At 36.1% G+C, this 17,500-nt stretch overlaps 1 protein-coding gene across 18 annotated transcripts in view; it reads right to left on the reverse strand.

Annotated features, from left to right (window-relative positions):
• CREM (cAMP responsive element modulator) overlaps positions 1 to 17,077 on the reverse strand; it is a 65,239-nt gene extending 48,162 nt beyond the window's left edge. For 4 of the 18 annotated variants that reach the window (XM_056800017.1, XM_007504722.3, XM_056800015.1 and 1 more), the window contains exons 1-3: positions 16,874 to 16,992; positions 5,583 to 5,684; positions 2,798 to 2,921 (exon numbers count right to left, since the gene is read on the reverse strand). In XM_056800017.1, the coding sequence (XP_056655995.1) occupies positions 2,798 to 2,921; positions 5,583 to 5,626 (168 nt within the window). In that variant the 5' untranslated portion in view covers positions 5,627 to 5,684; positions 16,874 to 16,992. The other 14 variants (XM_007504728.3, XM_007504720.3, XM_007504721.3 and 11 more) reach the window with 11 other exon arrangements.
• Between the last annotated feature and the right edge of the window lie 423 nt (positions 17,078 to 17,500).

Consider the following 17,500-nt stretch of genomic DNA (forward strand, 5'->3'; position numbering starts at 1 on the left):
AATGGCAATAAAGTTTTCTCATAACTAAGATGGAGAAAGGGTTGAGGTAATGGGCATCAAATAATGCTCTCCCCCATCTGGAAGTCTGAACACCCATACCTCATTTGGAATAGAAATGAATTATACTCACCAGGAAAACAGGCAGAAATGGAAGAGCAGCAATACAAAGAAGGAGGATAATAGCAAGAATGAACACTCACTAGTGAAACAAGCTTCTCCTACTTAAAAGGAAATAAAGTGGAGTGTTTGGGGAGTGAAAGACCTGGGGGAAAAGAGAAGCCCACAGCTAAATTAGGATGCATAAATATAAGGGAATATTACTGTGCCTTAAAAAGAAGCCCGGGATCTAGGAAATGTAATACCAAGTAAGCAGAATCAAGAGAACAATATATACAAGGTCAATGATACTATATAACACTTAAGAATTGTTGGGGGAGGGAGCAGGAGGGGGGTCAGTTGGATAGAGAGCCAGGCCTAGAGATGAGAGATCTTGGGTTCAAATCTGGCCTCAGACACTTCCTAGCTGTGTGATCCTGGGCAAGTCACTTAACTGCCATTGCCTAGCCCTTACTGCTCTTCTGCCTTGGAACCAATACATAAGCACTGATTCTAAGGTGGAAGGTAAGGGTTAAAAAAAATTTTTTTTTAAAGAATTTTTATCAAAGCAACCATCAGTCATATCTCCAGAGCATCTATGATGGCTCATGTCACCTACCTCTTTCCTAAGAGATAAAAGCCCTAAGGTTCAAAAGGATTTAACATACATTTTTGGACATGCTTGTTATTTTGCTTGACTATGCTTATTTATTACAAAGATCTGAATTTTTCTCCTGTTTTTAACTTGGAATAAGATTGGAATAGAGGTTGTATCAATTGTGCCATTTTTTAAAAAAGGAAATTAGAGATTTATTATATCTAATATATATCTAATAATAAATTAGAGATTAAAATATTTTAAAATGTACACAGAAAACAAAACGAAGCATAGTTAGTTTTAAAGGGGAACAGAAAGAAGCCTAACCAGTTTTGAAAGCAGTAATACAAATTCCTTTATTTATGTTCTACTTTTATATATAAAAATGTTTGGAGTACTTACATTCTGAATAAAAAAATAAAACTAATAGTTTAAATTGCACCAAGTGTTTTGGGACACATTTTATTATAAATATACTTATTTGTGCACATGCCAACTCCCCGGATCTAATATAAACTCCATGAAGAGTCTGTTTCATCTTTGCTTTTGTATCTTCTCAGTGTGCAGCAACGGTCTCAACCACAGAGCATATGCTCAATAAATTCTTGATTGACAAGCCAATTCACAAATGGACAAGGGATATGAATAGGCAGTTTTCAGATGAAGAAATCAAAACTATCAATAATAACATTAAAAAGTGTTCTTAATCCTTCCTGGTTAGAGAAATGCAAATTACAACTCTGAGGTACCACCTCACACCTATCAGATGCCTGGCCAATATGACAGTGAAGGAAAATAATAAATGTTGAAGAAGATGTGACAAAATCAGGACACTAATGCACTGCTGGTGGAAGTATGAATTAATCTAACCATTCTGAAAGGCAATTTGGAATTATGTCCAAAAAGTTTTAAAAGAATGCATACACTTTGATCCAGCAATACCACTACTAGGTTTGTACTCCAAAGAGATAAAAAAAAATGTTTATACACAAATATTTATAGTGGCACTTTTTGTGGTGGCAAAAAATTGGAAAATGAGGGTGTGTCCCTTGACTGGGGAATGGCTGAATAAACTGTACTATATGATGATGATGGAATACAATTTTGCTATAAAGAATGATGAATCAATGGATTTCTATAAAAACTTGGAAGACCTCCATGAACTGATGCATAGTGAAATGAGCACAACCACGAGAACATTATACACAGTAACTGAAACATTGTGGGACAATCAAATGTAACAGACTTTGCTACTAACAGCAATGCAATAATCCAGGACAATTCTGAGGGACTTATAAGAATGCTATTCTACATCAAGAGAAAGAACTGTGCGAGTAGAACCGCAGAAGAAAAACATATGACTTATTACTTGTTTATATGGGCATATGATTTGGGGTTTGGATTTTTAAAGATTACACTATTACAACAATGAATTATATAGAAATTGGTATTGAGTGATATGTATAAACCAGTAAAATTGCTTGGGAGAGGAAGAGAACATGAATCATGTAACCATGGATAAATACTTTTTAAATTTAAATAAATAAATGAATGAAATTAATAAATTATTGATTTCTGTCTGTAAAGCCTAATCTCTGTATGCAAACACCTCCCACAGTTTTGGACCTACCTCTCCTAAATAGCCACCTTATATTCCAAAAAGTATTCTTCCTTCAGGATCAAAATCAGACCCACTAATTTGTACTTAAGTTCCTATATCAACAAGGTCAAAGAAAATAAAGGTGGCTAATTGGCAGTTAAAAAAAAAACTAAGAGTTCTGCTCAAATAACTCTATTACATAATAGTATCATACCAACTGCATAACCATTCTTTTTTAATATTATGAGGATTAAGTTTTTCCTTGCTGTTTTTTCTTCTCTTGGAGTTTTGTCTTTTTAATGGGCCTATTAAAATACAATACCAAATATCAGTATTTCCTTCAACATATTCATTAGAAAAAATGACCATCTACTAATATACTAAGAATATACTACATTAAAGACCATATATAAGAAAATAACAAGTATAGAGTCACATCTCTTATTTCCATATATTTTTAACTTTATTATTAGCTTCTGCCTTTTGCTACTATTTTAATTTACCTGAGCTAGGGTTGGAATAGAATTTTGACCAGTCTGAGTCTGTACATGGGCAGAATCATTGTCTGTTACAGAATCTGTTACACTTCCATCCTGCTGAGATTCAACTGTTTCCATGGTCATTTGTCTGAAAACAAAACCAAAAAAGAAAAAAGGAAAATTATTAAGCCCCTATCTCAACAATTACTACTTATGTTTAACTTTGATCTATTTGCATTCATAGAAATTTGTTTACATTCAAAGTGAATGCTTAGTCCTATAGAATGTATCATTTTAGCACAAATTCTAAGTCTCCAAATTCCAGGCAAGTTATTCTATTGACACTGTTCATGGAAAGCAGATTTTAAAAATCCTATGATCACCTACAGCTGAATGATTGAAATTATTGGCTTATTCTGTAAGTATTTATAATAAAATTTTCATCAAAAGATTTCAAAAGGTAGACGTTTCTTTAGGGAAATTCAGCAGCACTATTAAGTTACTATGGGATTGAATAGGTGGGAAAGACCTTTATAATCATAAAGCACCACATAAATGTAAGATATCATTGTTATTACCATAGTTGCTAATATTGGCATGGAAACACACCAACATATATTTTGAGTTTGAAGGGATCTCATGATCTAGTTCAACCCTCCCTCACTTTACGAAAAAAGAAAATTAAGCCTTCTCAATTGTATGAAAATAATTTATTCATCATTTATTCAAACTGTTCATGTCTATAACATAGCATTATAACAAGATTAATTTAAGTGTTTTTAGTTCATGGAGTTAATGATAAAGAAGTACACCATGTATTTTTATCCATAAAAAAACTAAAGATATATAAGACAGTTTCAATCATTCATAAGAAATTGATCCATTTTTATAATTTTTTAATAATATTTTCAGTTTCTTTTTAAATTTAACTGAAATAAACTAGCTATCATCCTGAATTTCTATCAAGAGTAAGTAATCCTATAATAATTATACTAAAAAGTAAAAGTAAAATATTTTAAAATGTTATGCTTGGGGGCAGCTGGGTAGCTCAGTGGATTGAGAGCCAGGCCTAGAGATGGGAGGTCCTAGGTTCAAATCTGGCCTCAGACACTTCCCAGCTGTGTGACCCTGGGCAAGTCACTTAACCCCCCATTGTCTAGTTCTTACCACTCTTCTGCCTTGGAACCAATACACAGTATTGATTCCAAGATGGAAGGTAAGAGTTTAAAAAAATGTTATGCTTGTTAATAAACTATGAAATAATTCTTGGTCTTGTACTTTCCCATTTATTAGACTCACAATCATATATCTGTAACCAAAATAGTCTAAAAATAAATGTAAAACTTAAGGTCATTCATAATGTGATAAAAATACAAATTCTCCTAAAGATTCATCCTCTACAATTCTTCTCAGACTAGTCATTTCCTTTCCATTTCTGACATACCTGACTTCCAAAGACTCCTAATCTCACATATGCTTATATAATATGCTCATACTCCATTTTCTAGTATATCCTAAACACATAGCTGCTATAACAATTACTTCTCTAAAAGCAAGCAGTCACTGTTATAATCAATAACTTTCAGTAACCTCCTGTCTTAATTTATTACTCTAACTTAAAAATCCTTAGCTTACTACTCCATATAGAGCAAATATCTCTGTTATTCTTCAACCTGACCCCTTTACTTCTAAGTTAAATCTATTTGCTTCTCACCATCTAATTCTTACCTACTTGCCTTTAATCATAATATTTCTTCTACCTTGATTGTCCTGTTTTCTCTAAACACTCTGCTTTCCAAGAAGCCCTTTCTTAACACTGCATGACTAAACTATAATATTATCTGGAACTGAAATATGGCAACTCTACAGATTCAGAACTCGGCTAAGAACGAAAAAAAAGGCCCTTCAACCACTGAAATCAGATATAGAGCAAAGCTTTAAGGGAACCATAGGGCCTGGGCTTAGTGCCTATTTACTCTTACATCAGACATTATTAAAAAAATCTTGATTATCTTGTTTCCAAACCCACTTCCAATTCAAAACTGGGAAAGGCTGTGCTGCAGAGGTGGAAACAATGTCAGCCACAAAAAAGCAAGTCCTGCAAGAATAAAAGGTTTAGAAAACCTATAAAAAAAAAGACAAAGCTCACAAAAGTATAGCAAGCATTTAAAGCATCAATACTTTAACAATCCCTAAAGGCATCTTGTATTACAAAACATTATAGTAAAAATGACCCCGAATCATCTAGAAAGGTTATTCTTTTCATGGTACTTATTTATCTTATTTTTGTTTGTTTGTTTTTTAAAACTCTTACCTTCTTAGAATCAATACTGTGTATTTGTTTCAAGGCAGAAGAGCAGTAAGGAATAGGCAATGTGGGTTAAGTAACTTGTCCAGGATCACAGAGCGAGGAAATGTCTGAGACCTAACCTTCTGTCACTAGGACTGACTAGCCACTGAGCCCCCTAGCTAACTCCCTTATGGAACCATTTATAAGAGAGTACAAGAGGGTTTAATACAAATAAGGTTTCAATTGTTCTGATCCTACTACTTAGTTCAATTAAGAATATTTACCATGTGTTCCATTTTCTAGTCTCTCTTTTCCCATCTCTCTATATCTTGCCTAGCACAGTGTAGTTACAGGTCAATAAACCTTCACTCAATAAATTTATCTGCTAGGTGAGCGAATAGTTTATTTCTAACATAGGTTAAGGCTGAAAAGAACAAGTAATTTTGTCCATCATCATTTTAAATTTAATTTTTAAAAAATAAAACTTTTAAAAAACCAGATAAACATAAATCGACCTACCTTATACTTGTCTTAATATATTTTTTCCTGCCACATTTGCTCATTATTAAGACATTTGTAAACAATGCTTTGCTCCTTCCCAGCTTTCTTCTTCTATTTATCCTGCAGTAAAATTATACTTTTGAATTTGGGATATTACAGAATTTCCGTCAAAGCAATTAAAGATCTTGTTGTCAAAATAAAAACAGGAAGGAGATAATTCTAATTTTCATACAATTAAAATGACAGAAAAGCAGCAAGGTAAAAATTCCAATTATTCAATCTTCTTTTTAAATACTTATTTTCTGTTTCATGACTTCCAAAATTACTGTGTAAAATTTAAAAGTAACTCTGAAATATTAAAATGTGATCTTCATTGCCATCACAGTTCTTATTAGTTGCCCCATATCAAATCAAATATATGCATTTATAACTCTATAGTCCAAAAGCCAGCAATACTTAATTAAAACTATGAAGCTCCTATTCTGCTGATTATGAAACCTCACTTGGCCCTCCCTATCTTATCTCTATTTTCTATCACACCCTGCCTAGCAAGGCTCCACACACAGTATACATTTTAGAGGTTTAAAGATTTCCTTCAACCCAAAGGAAAGTTGTTTTAACCAACTTAACTATAAAACAAAATGCTACTAATCTCAAATTTATAAGAGATTGTTTTTAAAATCATATGTAGACATCTTTCTATGTATAAGTATGTGACTGGGACAACAAATTCAGGGAGAGTGGCCCTTGGACATGTAAACACAACTGGTGATCAACCTGTTTTTGTCTGTAAAAACAATGAGAAAATAGGCTGGGAACCAATTGTCCTTTGGTTGGTTCCTCTTCTTTTACTGTTATAAAATGCAAAGGTCATAATACCAAATATGTTCATGTTCACCAATACTCAGATTAGCATAATTCGTGTATCTTTAAGGCTAAGGACAAAGGAATGATGCTGCTACACCATCCGGTATCGAGAACAATAGGTAAATAATAGAATAAATGGCACTGACATATCACTAAGTGTAGATGTTAAATACTAGAGGATGATAAAGGGATATATATACCTTTGTACTATTCATTTTGACAATTAATGGTGCTTTCTTATATTGGTATTTGATGGTTTTGTCCTTCCCAAAATACTTATAAGCTTACTGATGGCAGGAAGCTGTCTTACATAATAGCTGTGTTATTGATAATGAAAAGACATTTAAGTGTCAGGTTCTTGTTAAGCACTATGGAAACAAATATAAGTACGGGATACAAACACAGTCCCTGCTCATAGGAAAAGACCAAAAGGATTCTATCACCCAACAGTGTGCTAAGTAAGCACTTGTTAAATCAATGTATAAGGTGCTATCTTTGGGGCCACTACAACCACAGCTGATAAAAGAAACCTCAAGGAAGAGAAAATAGCTTTCCCCTGGTGGCAACAATAAGACAGTTATTTTCAAAATCCTCCTTACTAGGGAAAAGGTCATTTCCCTAGTAAGATACTATAGATACTTTGATGCTTGACCTTTTCCTGGCTTTTATTTAATTTTATGATGCCTGATCCCAAAGAATTAAGGTAGAAATTCAACTCGCCACTAGTATGTAAATTCAAACATTTTTTCAGCATAAAAGCCAATTTCTCATTAAAATTTTTTTCTAAGCAATACTCTTTAAATAAGCTAATACATAGGTTTTTATTTTTTTTATCTAAATTAGGGAACAAATGTTAATTTTACACTTAAAAAATACCTAATCTACTATGCTTTCTTCATTACAGGCATTAAACTACCAATACAGTCTCATGGGGGGGAGGGGGGGAGACAGACATTTAATGTTGTCTATGAAGAAAAAAGTGATACTTATATGTAGAATTCCACCCTTCAGGGAGCAACTGGGTAGCTCAGTGGATTGAGAGTCAGGCCTAGAGATGGGAGGTCCTAGGTTCAAATCTGGCCTCAGACACTTCCCAACTGTGTGACCCTGGGCAAGTCACTTGACCCCCATTGCCTAGCCCTTACCACTCTTCTGGCTTGGAACCAATACACCAATACAATACAATTGATTCCAAGACAGAAGGTAAGGGTTTATATTTAAAAAAAAAAAGAATTTCACCCTTCAAAGTAAAAACACACATCTTTACTATACACTAGGCAATTATCTATCATTCAAGACACTGATGAAAAATAGGCCAGTATGATTATTCAAACCATATTTCCTGTTCTTCAGTATTGAAACCTTAGTTGTAAGGAAGGGTCTAACCAATACTAATGAAGTTCTGCTGGATAAAAATCTTTTATCTATGTTCATTATTTTAAAATAAAAATCATTTCTGAAAAATAATAGATTTCATTCTGAAAATAATTTATAGCAATCGACCCATCCCCAAATATAGGTTGCATCCCACATATGAGAACTCTTTGAAAAGAAAAAAATGAATATAAGCTGTATTAAGTTAAATGTCCCAGAAATTAAGGAAAAAGTGCATACTCATCATCTTTCTTGTAATTTGTAAATTAAAGTCCTAAGTAAGTACTTTCTTTATATATAATGATGAGTATTTCTGTTGTAAAAGATCTAAATCAAAGTTTCCCAATCTTTTTCTGGTTCCATATCCTCTGGCTTTCAAGTTTTCCATTATATATGCAAGAAACAAAATAGAGAATACTTTTTCAAAAATAAAAACTGTTCATTCCCTTGATAGGCATTTCATTCCCCACGTTGGGAACCCCCTGAACTAGATTGTCAAATATTCAAAACAATTTAAAACATAAAACCACCACAGTTTATAACCAATTTTTTTTTCTGAAACATGGATATAAATTTTGGATGCTTCATCATGAAAAAACAAGGGCTATGTTGAATGGCTTCTAGAATACTTACCTTAAAATGTTATTTTAGAAATGATTTGTCTTTTACATAAGTCACATTTTCCCAAAAGACATACTTTATGTAGTGCTACAGATTCAGAAAGACACTTAAAGGTAATTAAGCCCAATTTCCTCATTTCAGTTAAGAAAACTGAGGACTAGGAAGTCAAATGATTTACCTAAGGTGAGAGTTGAACCTGGAAATCCAAGTTCTTTCATTCTAAATCCAGAAATCTTTTCATGAAGTTTCCCTTATTTTTAAATAATTTTGTTAAGACTGCCTAAAACATTCAACTATTTATAAGTGATATGTAATGTCTAAAAAAATTATAAAGAACTTACAAGGAAAATGATAGAATTTTAATGAACATAGACTAATTTATTTGCTCTATTAAATGTATAGTCAAATATAAGTCCCAATTTGCACACAGTCCTATTAAAAACTATGCAAAAATAATAGCTAGCATTTCACATAGCACTTTAAAGTTCACAAAGTGCTTTCTGTGGTATCTTATTTGATCCTCGCAACAACCCTGTGATGTAGGTGCTATTATTATCTCCATTTTACAGATGAGGGAAATGAGGGTCAGAGGGGTTAACTTCATTGGTCAGAGCAAAATTCAGAGGTGTTCCCTACCCCATCCACAAAGCTACCTAACTGACTTGCTGCACTAAAAATTAACAAAAACTGTTACTCAAAACACTGGGAAAGGAAGGACAAATTGTTTAAACAAGGCAACACATCAAGGCTGTAGGGCAGCTACGTAGCACAGTACATAGAATGCCAGCCATGGAGTCTGAAAGACTGGAATTCAAATCAGGCCTCAAACAATTTATTAGCTGTCTGACCCTTGGAAACCCCTTCTTAAATCGAAGCTATCTTCAATCATTTTAGCATAGAATGATCTCAAGAGAAAATTTGCCCCTTCTTTTGACAGTTCATCCCTTAGAAGGCAAAAATATTATGGAAATGAAAGAAAAGGAAATCTAATTGTTTACAATGTTTCATGATTGACTTCACAGTTACAATTTCCAGGTGAAACTTGGGGCTAAATTATGTAAACTGCCCATCCATTTACACTGCCCAAATAGAATTCATTCTATTCATCATGGGGGGGAAGAAAGGTCTAAAGATTAAGTGACTCCTTAAACAGGAGATTACACTATTAACAGTATAAAAATGGAGGGGTATGGTCACTTTTTTTTTTAGTACTCCTGGAGACATTATTATACCATAAAGATGACTAGTTATATGCAATCAAATCAAAATATATTATACCATAAAGATGACTAGTTATGTGCAATCAAATCAAAATAGTCAAAATATTTTCCTATTGTCAATGCATTAAATATACAACTTTAATTTAAGAAAACTATAGTTGACACTTAGGAATCCGTCATCATAAGTATTGATGACAAGCTAGATATCGGTTGTAGGAGAAAGAGTTGGAGTACAAAAATAAGATGTACATTTTAATCTCAAATTGCATATCACCCAAATTAAATTTTTCATCTATACTTTGTACTACTTTGATTAAATTGGAAATCCAGTTATACAATTTACTGTTGTTCTTAGAAATGCTTAAAAGGTCGAGAGCAGATTAATATTACTAAGTATCATTGAGGGTTTTTTTCTCTATCTCTGTATCTGTCACTTTGAAAAAAATAGAGTTCACATATTTTTAATGACCTGTTATTATTCACTGAGTTTTCCTACCAAAATGGGCAACATTAACAATGATGATATCTCAAAAAAAAAATGGACACAGAGAAGATGAAGGTATTTTTCAAGCTATAAAAAGAACTTGAGGGGAATGTTTTCCTCTCCCATTTTATTTTTCTATTAGTCATTGTCATTTTAGAGGGATGAAGTGAGAGCCAGAGGAGTAGATGGGGAAAAATTAAAGAGAACAAAGGTGTAAGTTATTCTCATTCTTTTCTGTGTATCAACCTAAAGTCTTTGTTTTTAACTAGAATGAATATTCTCCTTATAGGTTTTTGGGCTGGGGGCAGAATAATTTTTAAAATTAGACAGAAGGGACAGCTAGGTAGCACAGTGGATTGAATTTAGCAAGTTTGGAGTTGTGAGGATCTGGGCTCAAGTGTCACCTTAGAAACCAGCTTTCTGACCCTGGGTAAGCCTTTCCTGCTCTCTCTCCTGTCTTGGAACTGATACTTAGTATCGATTCAAAGACAGAAGGTAAAGGTTTAAAAAAAAATAGCTCCTTCATGAAAAAAAATTAAAACTACTTTCACCATTTAAAAACACTAAAATAATATATCTCATCAAGAATTTTATGATAATCACACATGTTTCTAATGCTTTAAGGCTTACAAAGTACTTTCCTCACAACTGAATGAGATAGGCAGCTTCAGTATTTATCTTCCTTTTATATATAAGGAAACTGAAGCACAAAGAAATTTTTAAATGTCCACTGGTCATGTAGCTTAATGAGTATCTGAGATTTGAACCCATGTATCCTGGCTCCAATTATTGAGGCCTTTTCCACTAAGCCACTCAGCCTTTCACATTAAAACTAATATCTTGAAGCTGAGGGAGGGGAAGGGTTTTAAATATTATTTTTCAATTAAATAGAAATTCTCTTTAGTTATGATTAAAATTTATTACTTTAGTTGAGAGCCTCCTATCCCGTACCGTTCAATCACTTGAAAATAACCTCAGATCATCCTGATGGGAAGTTGATTTGTTTTGGTTTTGGAGGAATTCTACTAAGAGTATTAAATTTGAATACTGTGTGACATGAGGATTCTAGGCCAATTAAACAAACCCAAGCAAATAGTATGAAAATCTACTTAGGCATCACACTAACAATCTTTAAATTATGAACTCCACTTGAAAAATTAAAGATTTAATGAGAAAAGAGTTTGAGAGAGACACCATTATGCCATGAAAACACAGAGTAATTTTTAGAAATTTATTTTAGGCTTCCTCTTTGTGTGTCAGACATCATAACTTGGGCTTTTCAAGTATCTGTACAATCACAAGTCAATATGAAGGCATCAGAAGATCCAAATGTTTACTTTTATTCCTCCAGGGAGGCCTATATCACAGATATCTACTTCCATGAGTTATCTCCTGCCTCTTTCCTGACCTCCACCCTCCATATAAAGGCAAAATATGCCCAATTCTTTTACTTGAACAGCTAACAACTTTACACTTTTAAAAGATAAAGTTTTGAGGTGGCTAGGAGGCACAGTGGACAGAAAGTTAGACCTGGAGCCAGGAGGATCTGGTTTCAAATATAGCCTCAGAGAGTTCCTGGTGGTATGACACTGCATAAGTTACTTAAGTTTGTTCACTTAGCCCTTGCTCTAGCCCTTCCATCTTAAGAGTTGTTTTTAAGACATAAATATGAGTTTAAAAAAAAAAAAAGCAAAGAGTGTTGAGAAGTTCAACTTTCTCTTTCTTCTGCCAAAAAGATAAACATGGGTAATTTGGGGCACTCAAAAGATGTATCTCTTAATTGAGATCATAAAAAACATTTTAGGCAGCCCGAACATACTTTAGCTTGAAAATTACATACTACTTCAAATGGAAGAAAATACATTTCTATTTGGAAGGGGAAGAAAAAAATGATGGTGAAATATCTGGTTATCAAGATATATAGCAAAGACACAAAGAACAAACTAATACCTAAAAAGGCCAACTCAAAGAAATGGAGAAATCTTGAAACTACTGGAAACAGTAAGTCACAGACAATGTCATTTTAAGGACTTGAGGAGGAGGGAAGAGAGTTTATTAGGACTATAAGAATTCAGAAGCACTAAAATTCTAGGTCTAGGATTGAACTGGATATCTAGAATGGCCATCTACAGTCCCAGAAACAAAAGAGTAATCTTAAGCTTTTAAAATAGGAGGAAAAATATAGCAATCAAGATTAAGAGTGTATGTTAACAGAAGATTCAAGTTTAAGATATCAGATTTTCCAAATGATCATGTAAGTACAAGTTTGTATAGAAATAAATTTGAATATACCTTTAAATGAAACTATCTTAAAACCAAATAATAATTAAAAGCATGGGGTATACAGTATAATGGGGGAGGTAATATCATCCTAACTCATTCATTATCAATTAATGTAACTGTGGTAGCTGGAATCAAAAGTTGACTGTTCAAAAGTGTTCAGTTCCTAGTTGGAGGTTTTTCTACCCTACTCTTGCCTTTTCCCTATTTTCTTATTCATGACTACCTGAATCTAATAATGAAGAAAAAGTGGAATTCACAGAAGTGTATCTAATCCAGCACAGAAAAATAATTTGAGGCCTTGAATAAATATTTAAAAAAGGATTTATTATAGAATTCATGTAATAAGTTCCATTATTGTATTGAGGAACAAATGACAAAATTTTAATTTGTAAATAACTTCAGATGAATCATTACTGTTTACAACAAAATTGTTAACTACACTGGGAAAGTGAGATAAGGCTAAAATTAACTAGGAGAAAGTTTGAGAAATCTATATATTTAACTTATATTATTCCTGTTTATTAAAAATAAATATATTTGAGCAGCCAGTTGCTTCAGCTTATGTATTCCAGGGTGCATATTAAATCATTTTGTAGAAATGAGCTCTTCATTTTAACTAAAGCAAAAGTGCAAAATTTTCCTGTGTAGATTAGATATACTGTTTTTTCCAATTATGTTGAATATGTCTTTTTCTACAATTAATTCCAGCAAAAAGAAACAGAAATTTCCCATTTGGAAGTTTTTCCAAGGAAATGTTAGCATATAAATTATCTGTGCTCTATAAAGAAATGAAATGAAAAGATTTGAACATCTTTAGAATAATTTCTAACAGAAACCATGCCATTTTGATAGCTTAACAGTATTTTAAAAATTCACTAGAAAGATTGTTAATAAAATCAGTTTATTTTTCAAAAACAGGCACATACAGATTAAAATGTCAGGACTTATAGAACCACTTAAACATATAATTTGCCTGGTTATCTGTCTCTCTGGTAAGAGACCATAAAAAAGTCCACAAATAGTACAGAATGACTTAAAAATTTCAATAAAACTTTCATTATACTCAAATATTAAGTCTCCCCAATTCCATTATGTAAATAGGGTTATAAAAATGTAAAGGAAATATTTCTTAATTCTCAACTGGTCTGACATCAAAATAGCAAAAAACAGTGCTTTACACCGGGCAAACTCTCTTGATAAATCATCTTTCTAATCTAATCTCACCTTCCTCTTTGTAGGAGTAGTCTCAGCCATCATAATATCCGGAAGTCCCCATTAGAACTTTTGTGAGTCAATCACATGACATGTATGAAATAGTACTGTAGAATGTTTTAAAACCTGAAAAAAAACTATTGTATACGTTCCAGGAAAGTCAAAATTCTAAGCAAAGTTTCATTAATTTTATTAATCTTTATACAGTGACTCTTACAAAGTAACTATGATTTAGTCTACTGCCTAAGAATTCTAGAAAGTTTGCTGCCATTAATAATAAAAAATTTACAAGGCCCACAGTTAATAATACTGGATTTAAAGTTTTTTTTAATTAATTGTTAAATTAAAAAATTGATCCTCAAATTTTACAATTAAAAACAATTAATACATTTATACAAATGTTTACATACATACAAGTTATAATTTTAATAACTTTTGGTTCCACAAAACAGAATAAAAAACCTCAATGGAAATCAAATTATACTACTTACACTAAATAGGTGTAGGTGTAACTACCTAAAAAATGGCAATGTTGATAGTGCTTAGAAAAGAGAATATCTTGAGAACATTTTCCAATATTCCAGTTGAGTAACTGCATAAATTCCCTTTGTCTTTAAATACTCATTTATCCTAATACCTAACACCAACAAGCCAAAGCTGTTTTTCGAAAAATGCCTTGTTTCTAGTATGCCAATTTTTTTTCTCCAAACTACAGGATATAATAGAAAATCATTTTGTAATAAGTGCTTCTGAAGTAACAAATCTTAATGATGTTTGAAAGCCACTCTACCTGTTTCTGCAAGCATCAAATCTCAAATGCTTGATGATCATGATGGAAGAGAATTATTATATTAAAAATGAAACAGTGTTCTAAATGATCATGGGTCAAAACCAGCACTTAGGGTAATAAACAATTGTGCTCAGTAAGCTTTCAAGTATGGAGGCTGGGGAGATACATTAGCAATATTTAAGGCATACATTAGCAACTGAAGCACAGTGATAATAATATGTAGTGTTTTAAAATTTTAAAAAGTAGTCTCATAATATCTCATTTTATTTTCAAAAATATAATTCAAAAGGCAAGCCCACATTAACTGGAATATTCTATCTCAAACTAAACACAATTTACAAATATTCTTTGTTCTCTAGGGAATTAGGTCCCAATAACATAAAGGTATTGCTTCCATAAAATAGGACAAATGTTAGCAACATAGTACCTAAAGATTGCAATTTTAATACATTTTTCATGCTGGATCATTTTCCACACTGGAGCATTTTAAAAAGGAAGTTCGGAGCCACCAGTCCATCCAACTAATAAATGTAAATGGAGAAAATAATTTTTTAGTCCTTAAGAGGCTTAGTTAGAAATGCTGAGAAATCTTGACTCCACACCAGCTGACCACAAAGCCAAACCAGTTGGCAATTTTTTGGAAATCAACTTCTACTTGTACTCTCTCCTTTGCTTAGCATTTAACAAAGTAACTGATATTAAATTCTGCTAAAGGATTATTTCTAAACAGGTTACAAATTGAAGGATCAAACGAAATTAGGACAGAAGGAAAATTTGAGCAGTACTTGCCCACATCTCAACTAATTATTGATCACTAGACTTAAGAGTCCACATCAGCAGTAAAGACTAATCACCTAAGGAATCAACCTCCAATTTAAAAAATTAACTTTCATAGGTTTATTCATCCTACACAAGCCAAAACAGTCTCTTCATTATTTCTGGAAGAGCAATTAAATTAAGATTCTAGGAATGTCATTTACATTATTTTTTTAAGGCCTAATTGTAGCTACCTTAAAATGAATCATAGTAGTTGAGTTCTAAAGGGCTTTCAGGTTTGTGAAGGGCTTTACTTACGTCGTCCATCTGAATGCCCTTATAAGGTAAACAACAGGTTTTGTGCCCATTTTACAGATGAAGAAACTGAGTCGTAAAAGTATTGATTGCCTAGGGCCCAGTGGCTGTCTTAAATTCCGCACTCGGTCCTGCATTACACAAGGCCGATAATGCTAGCTCGGTGAAGATGCTTCAACATGGAAAAGAAGCGACCCGAAATGCCCCTTTATCAACATTATCTTTTAGGTATTATCTCTGCTGCCCCCGATCCTAAGTCTAAATCCCCTCATTCCTCTGGGTCTTCAGCTTTGTCCCTCACTTTCGGCGTTCACCACTAGCCCCCAGAATCTGGGCTGACTAGGGCCCGGGCATTTATATTTCCTGCTCAGCCCAGTCCAGCTAGGTCCACATTGCAGGCAAGTGTAAATGTGGCTCCGAAGGGGAGCGGGTGGTGGGGCCAGGTCAGGGTCCGGGGCCACTGCCTTAACAGGTTCCGAACAAGACAGAGCAAGAGGTTGAAGGCTAGGAATTGCATCCATCGGAGCTGCGGGACTACGCAGGCCCCCAATCCGCAAGGCGTAGGGCGCAGGGGGAGGACGGCGGAGTTGTCGCGTCGGGGTCACCGCTCGCCGGGCCGTGGAAAGTCCGGAAAGAGGCGAGCAAGAGGCATAGACCCCAGATTCCCTGTCCCAGGCCGAGTCCTCCCGGGCACTCGATAGCCTGAGGCGGCGCCAGGGAGCCTGGAGGAAGAACCCGCCCAGGCAGTGGGGCCGAGAGGAAACGAAAAGGCGCAGTTGGGGCCGGCTGCCGCCTCCCTGGCTGGCCGGGCTCAGGTTCATCCAGCGGGGCCGGGAGGTAAAATAGGTGGGGAGGAGAGAGCCGACAGGCGGGATCCCGAGAGGCGCTATGGTCGGCTGCCTCCGCTCCGCTCATCCTCCCCGCTCCTCCTCCTCCTCCTTCTCCCTCCTGCTCCCCACCCCCCGTAGAACAGCGCAGCCCGGGGTCCGCAGCTGCTGCTCCTCCTCCTCCTCCTCCTAATCCTCCTCCTCTGGCTCCTGCTCCTCCCGCTCCAGCGTCGGCGGCTCCCGGCTCTCTAGTTCGGGGGGCAGACGCGCTACTTACCCGCCGCGAAGGGATTTACGTAGCGGGTCTCGTCACTGATTACGGGCGGGAGGAGGTGGAGACGGGGAGCTGGAGCCGCCGCTCAGAAGCGGCGCCGCCGCCGCCGCCCAGCAACCCCGCCGACGGCGGCCGCTGCGGCGGCTCCACGTAGCCTCCACGTCAGCTCGGATGCGACGACGGCCTCTTCGCTGGGGGGCCGGGGGACGAAATGTAGCTCCGAAGCTGCGGCCGAGCCGAGCCTCCTCCTCGCACCCAGCCCTCCCCTCCCCCACACTCTCCTTACCTCCCTCCGGCACACGCAGCGGAAAAGTTCAAAGCTCTAACTCCGCCCCCTGCCGGCCGCGAGCGGGCGGGCGGTGCTGACAATTCAACAATTAAATAGAACGAGCTGGAAGGGGGCGGGGGAGGGGCTGGCCTGGAGGGGGGCGGGGGCGAGGGGGGAAGAGAGAGAAGGAAGCCCAGCTGAGGGGCGGGGCCTGAGGGGGGCGGGGTGGGGAAGTGGAACCGGAACCAACTGCGGCGCGCGGCGCTCGGAATCCCAATTGGTTGCAAACACATCCAACGGCCACTGGCCCACCCCCACCCCCAGCCGGGCTCGAGGGCTCCCCCTGGCTCATTGCCGCCCCTGTGGGCTATTCGCGAGCTAGAGATCTCTGTCCTGGCCCCGAAGCCCGAAGGGAGGCGCTTCTCCTTCGAAGTACGGCCCTTGTGGATTGGGGAGGGCCCTATTGGCTTCCCGGGCCGGAGCGGTGGGGCGGAAGGGAGTCTGCCCGTGGCCGGCAGGCGTGTGTTTCCTTCCTTCAATGACCGCAAAGCCGAGCGCCGCGCGTCCTCCCTTCGTTTCCTCGCCGTCACAAACGCCCCACTTGACAAGACTCGAGCCCGGCGGGTTCTCGCTCTTCCCCCGGCC

Source organism: Monodelphis domestica, chromosome 5, assembly GCF_027887165.1.
Source record: "Monodelphis domestica isolate mMonDom1 chromosome 5, mMonDom1.pri, whole genome shotgun sequence".
In the NCBI taxonomy this organism is placed as follows: Eukaryota; Metazoa; Chordata; class Mammalia; order Didelphimorphia; family Didelphidae; genus Monodelphis; species Monodelphis domestica.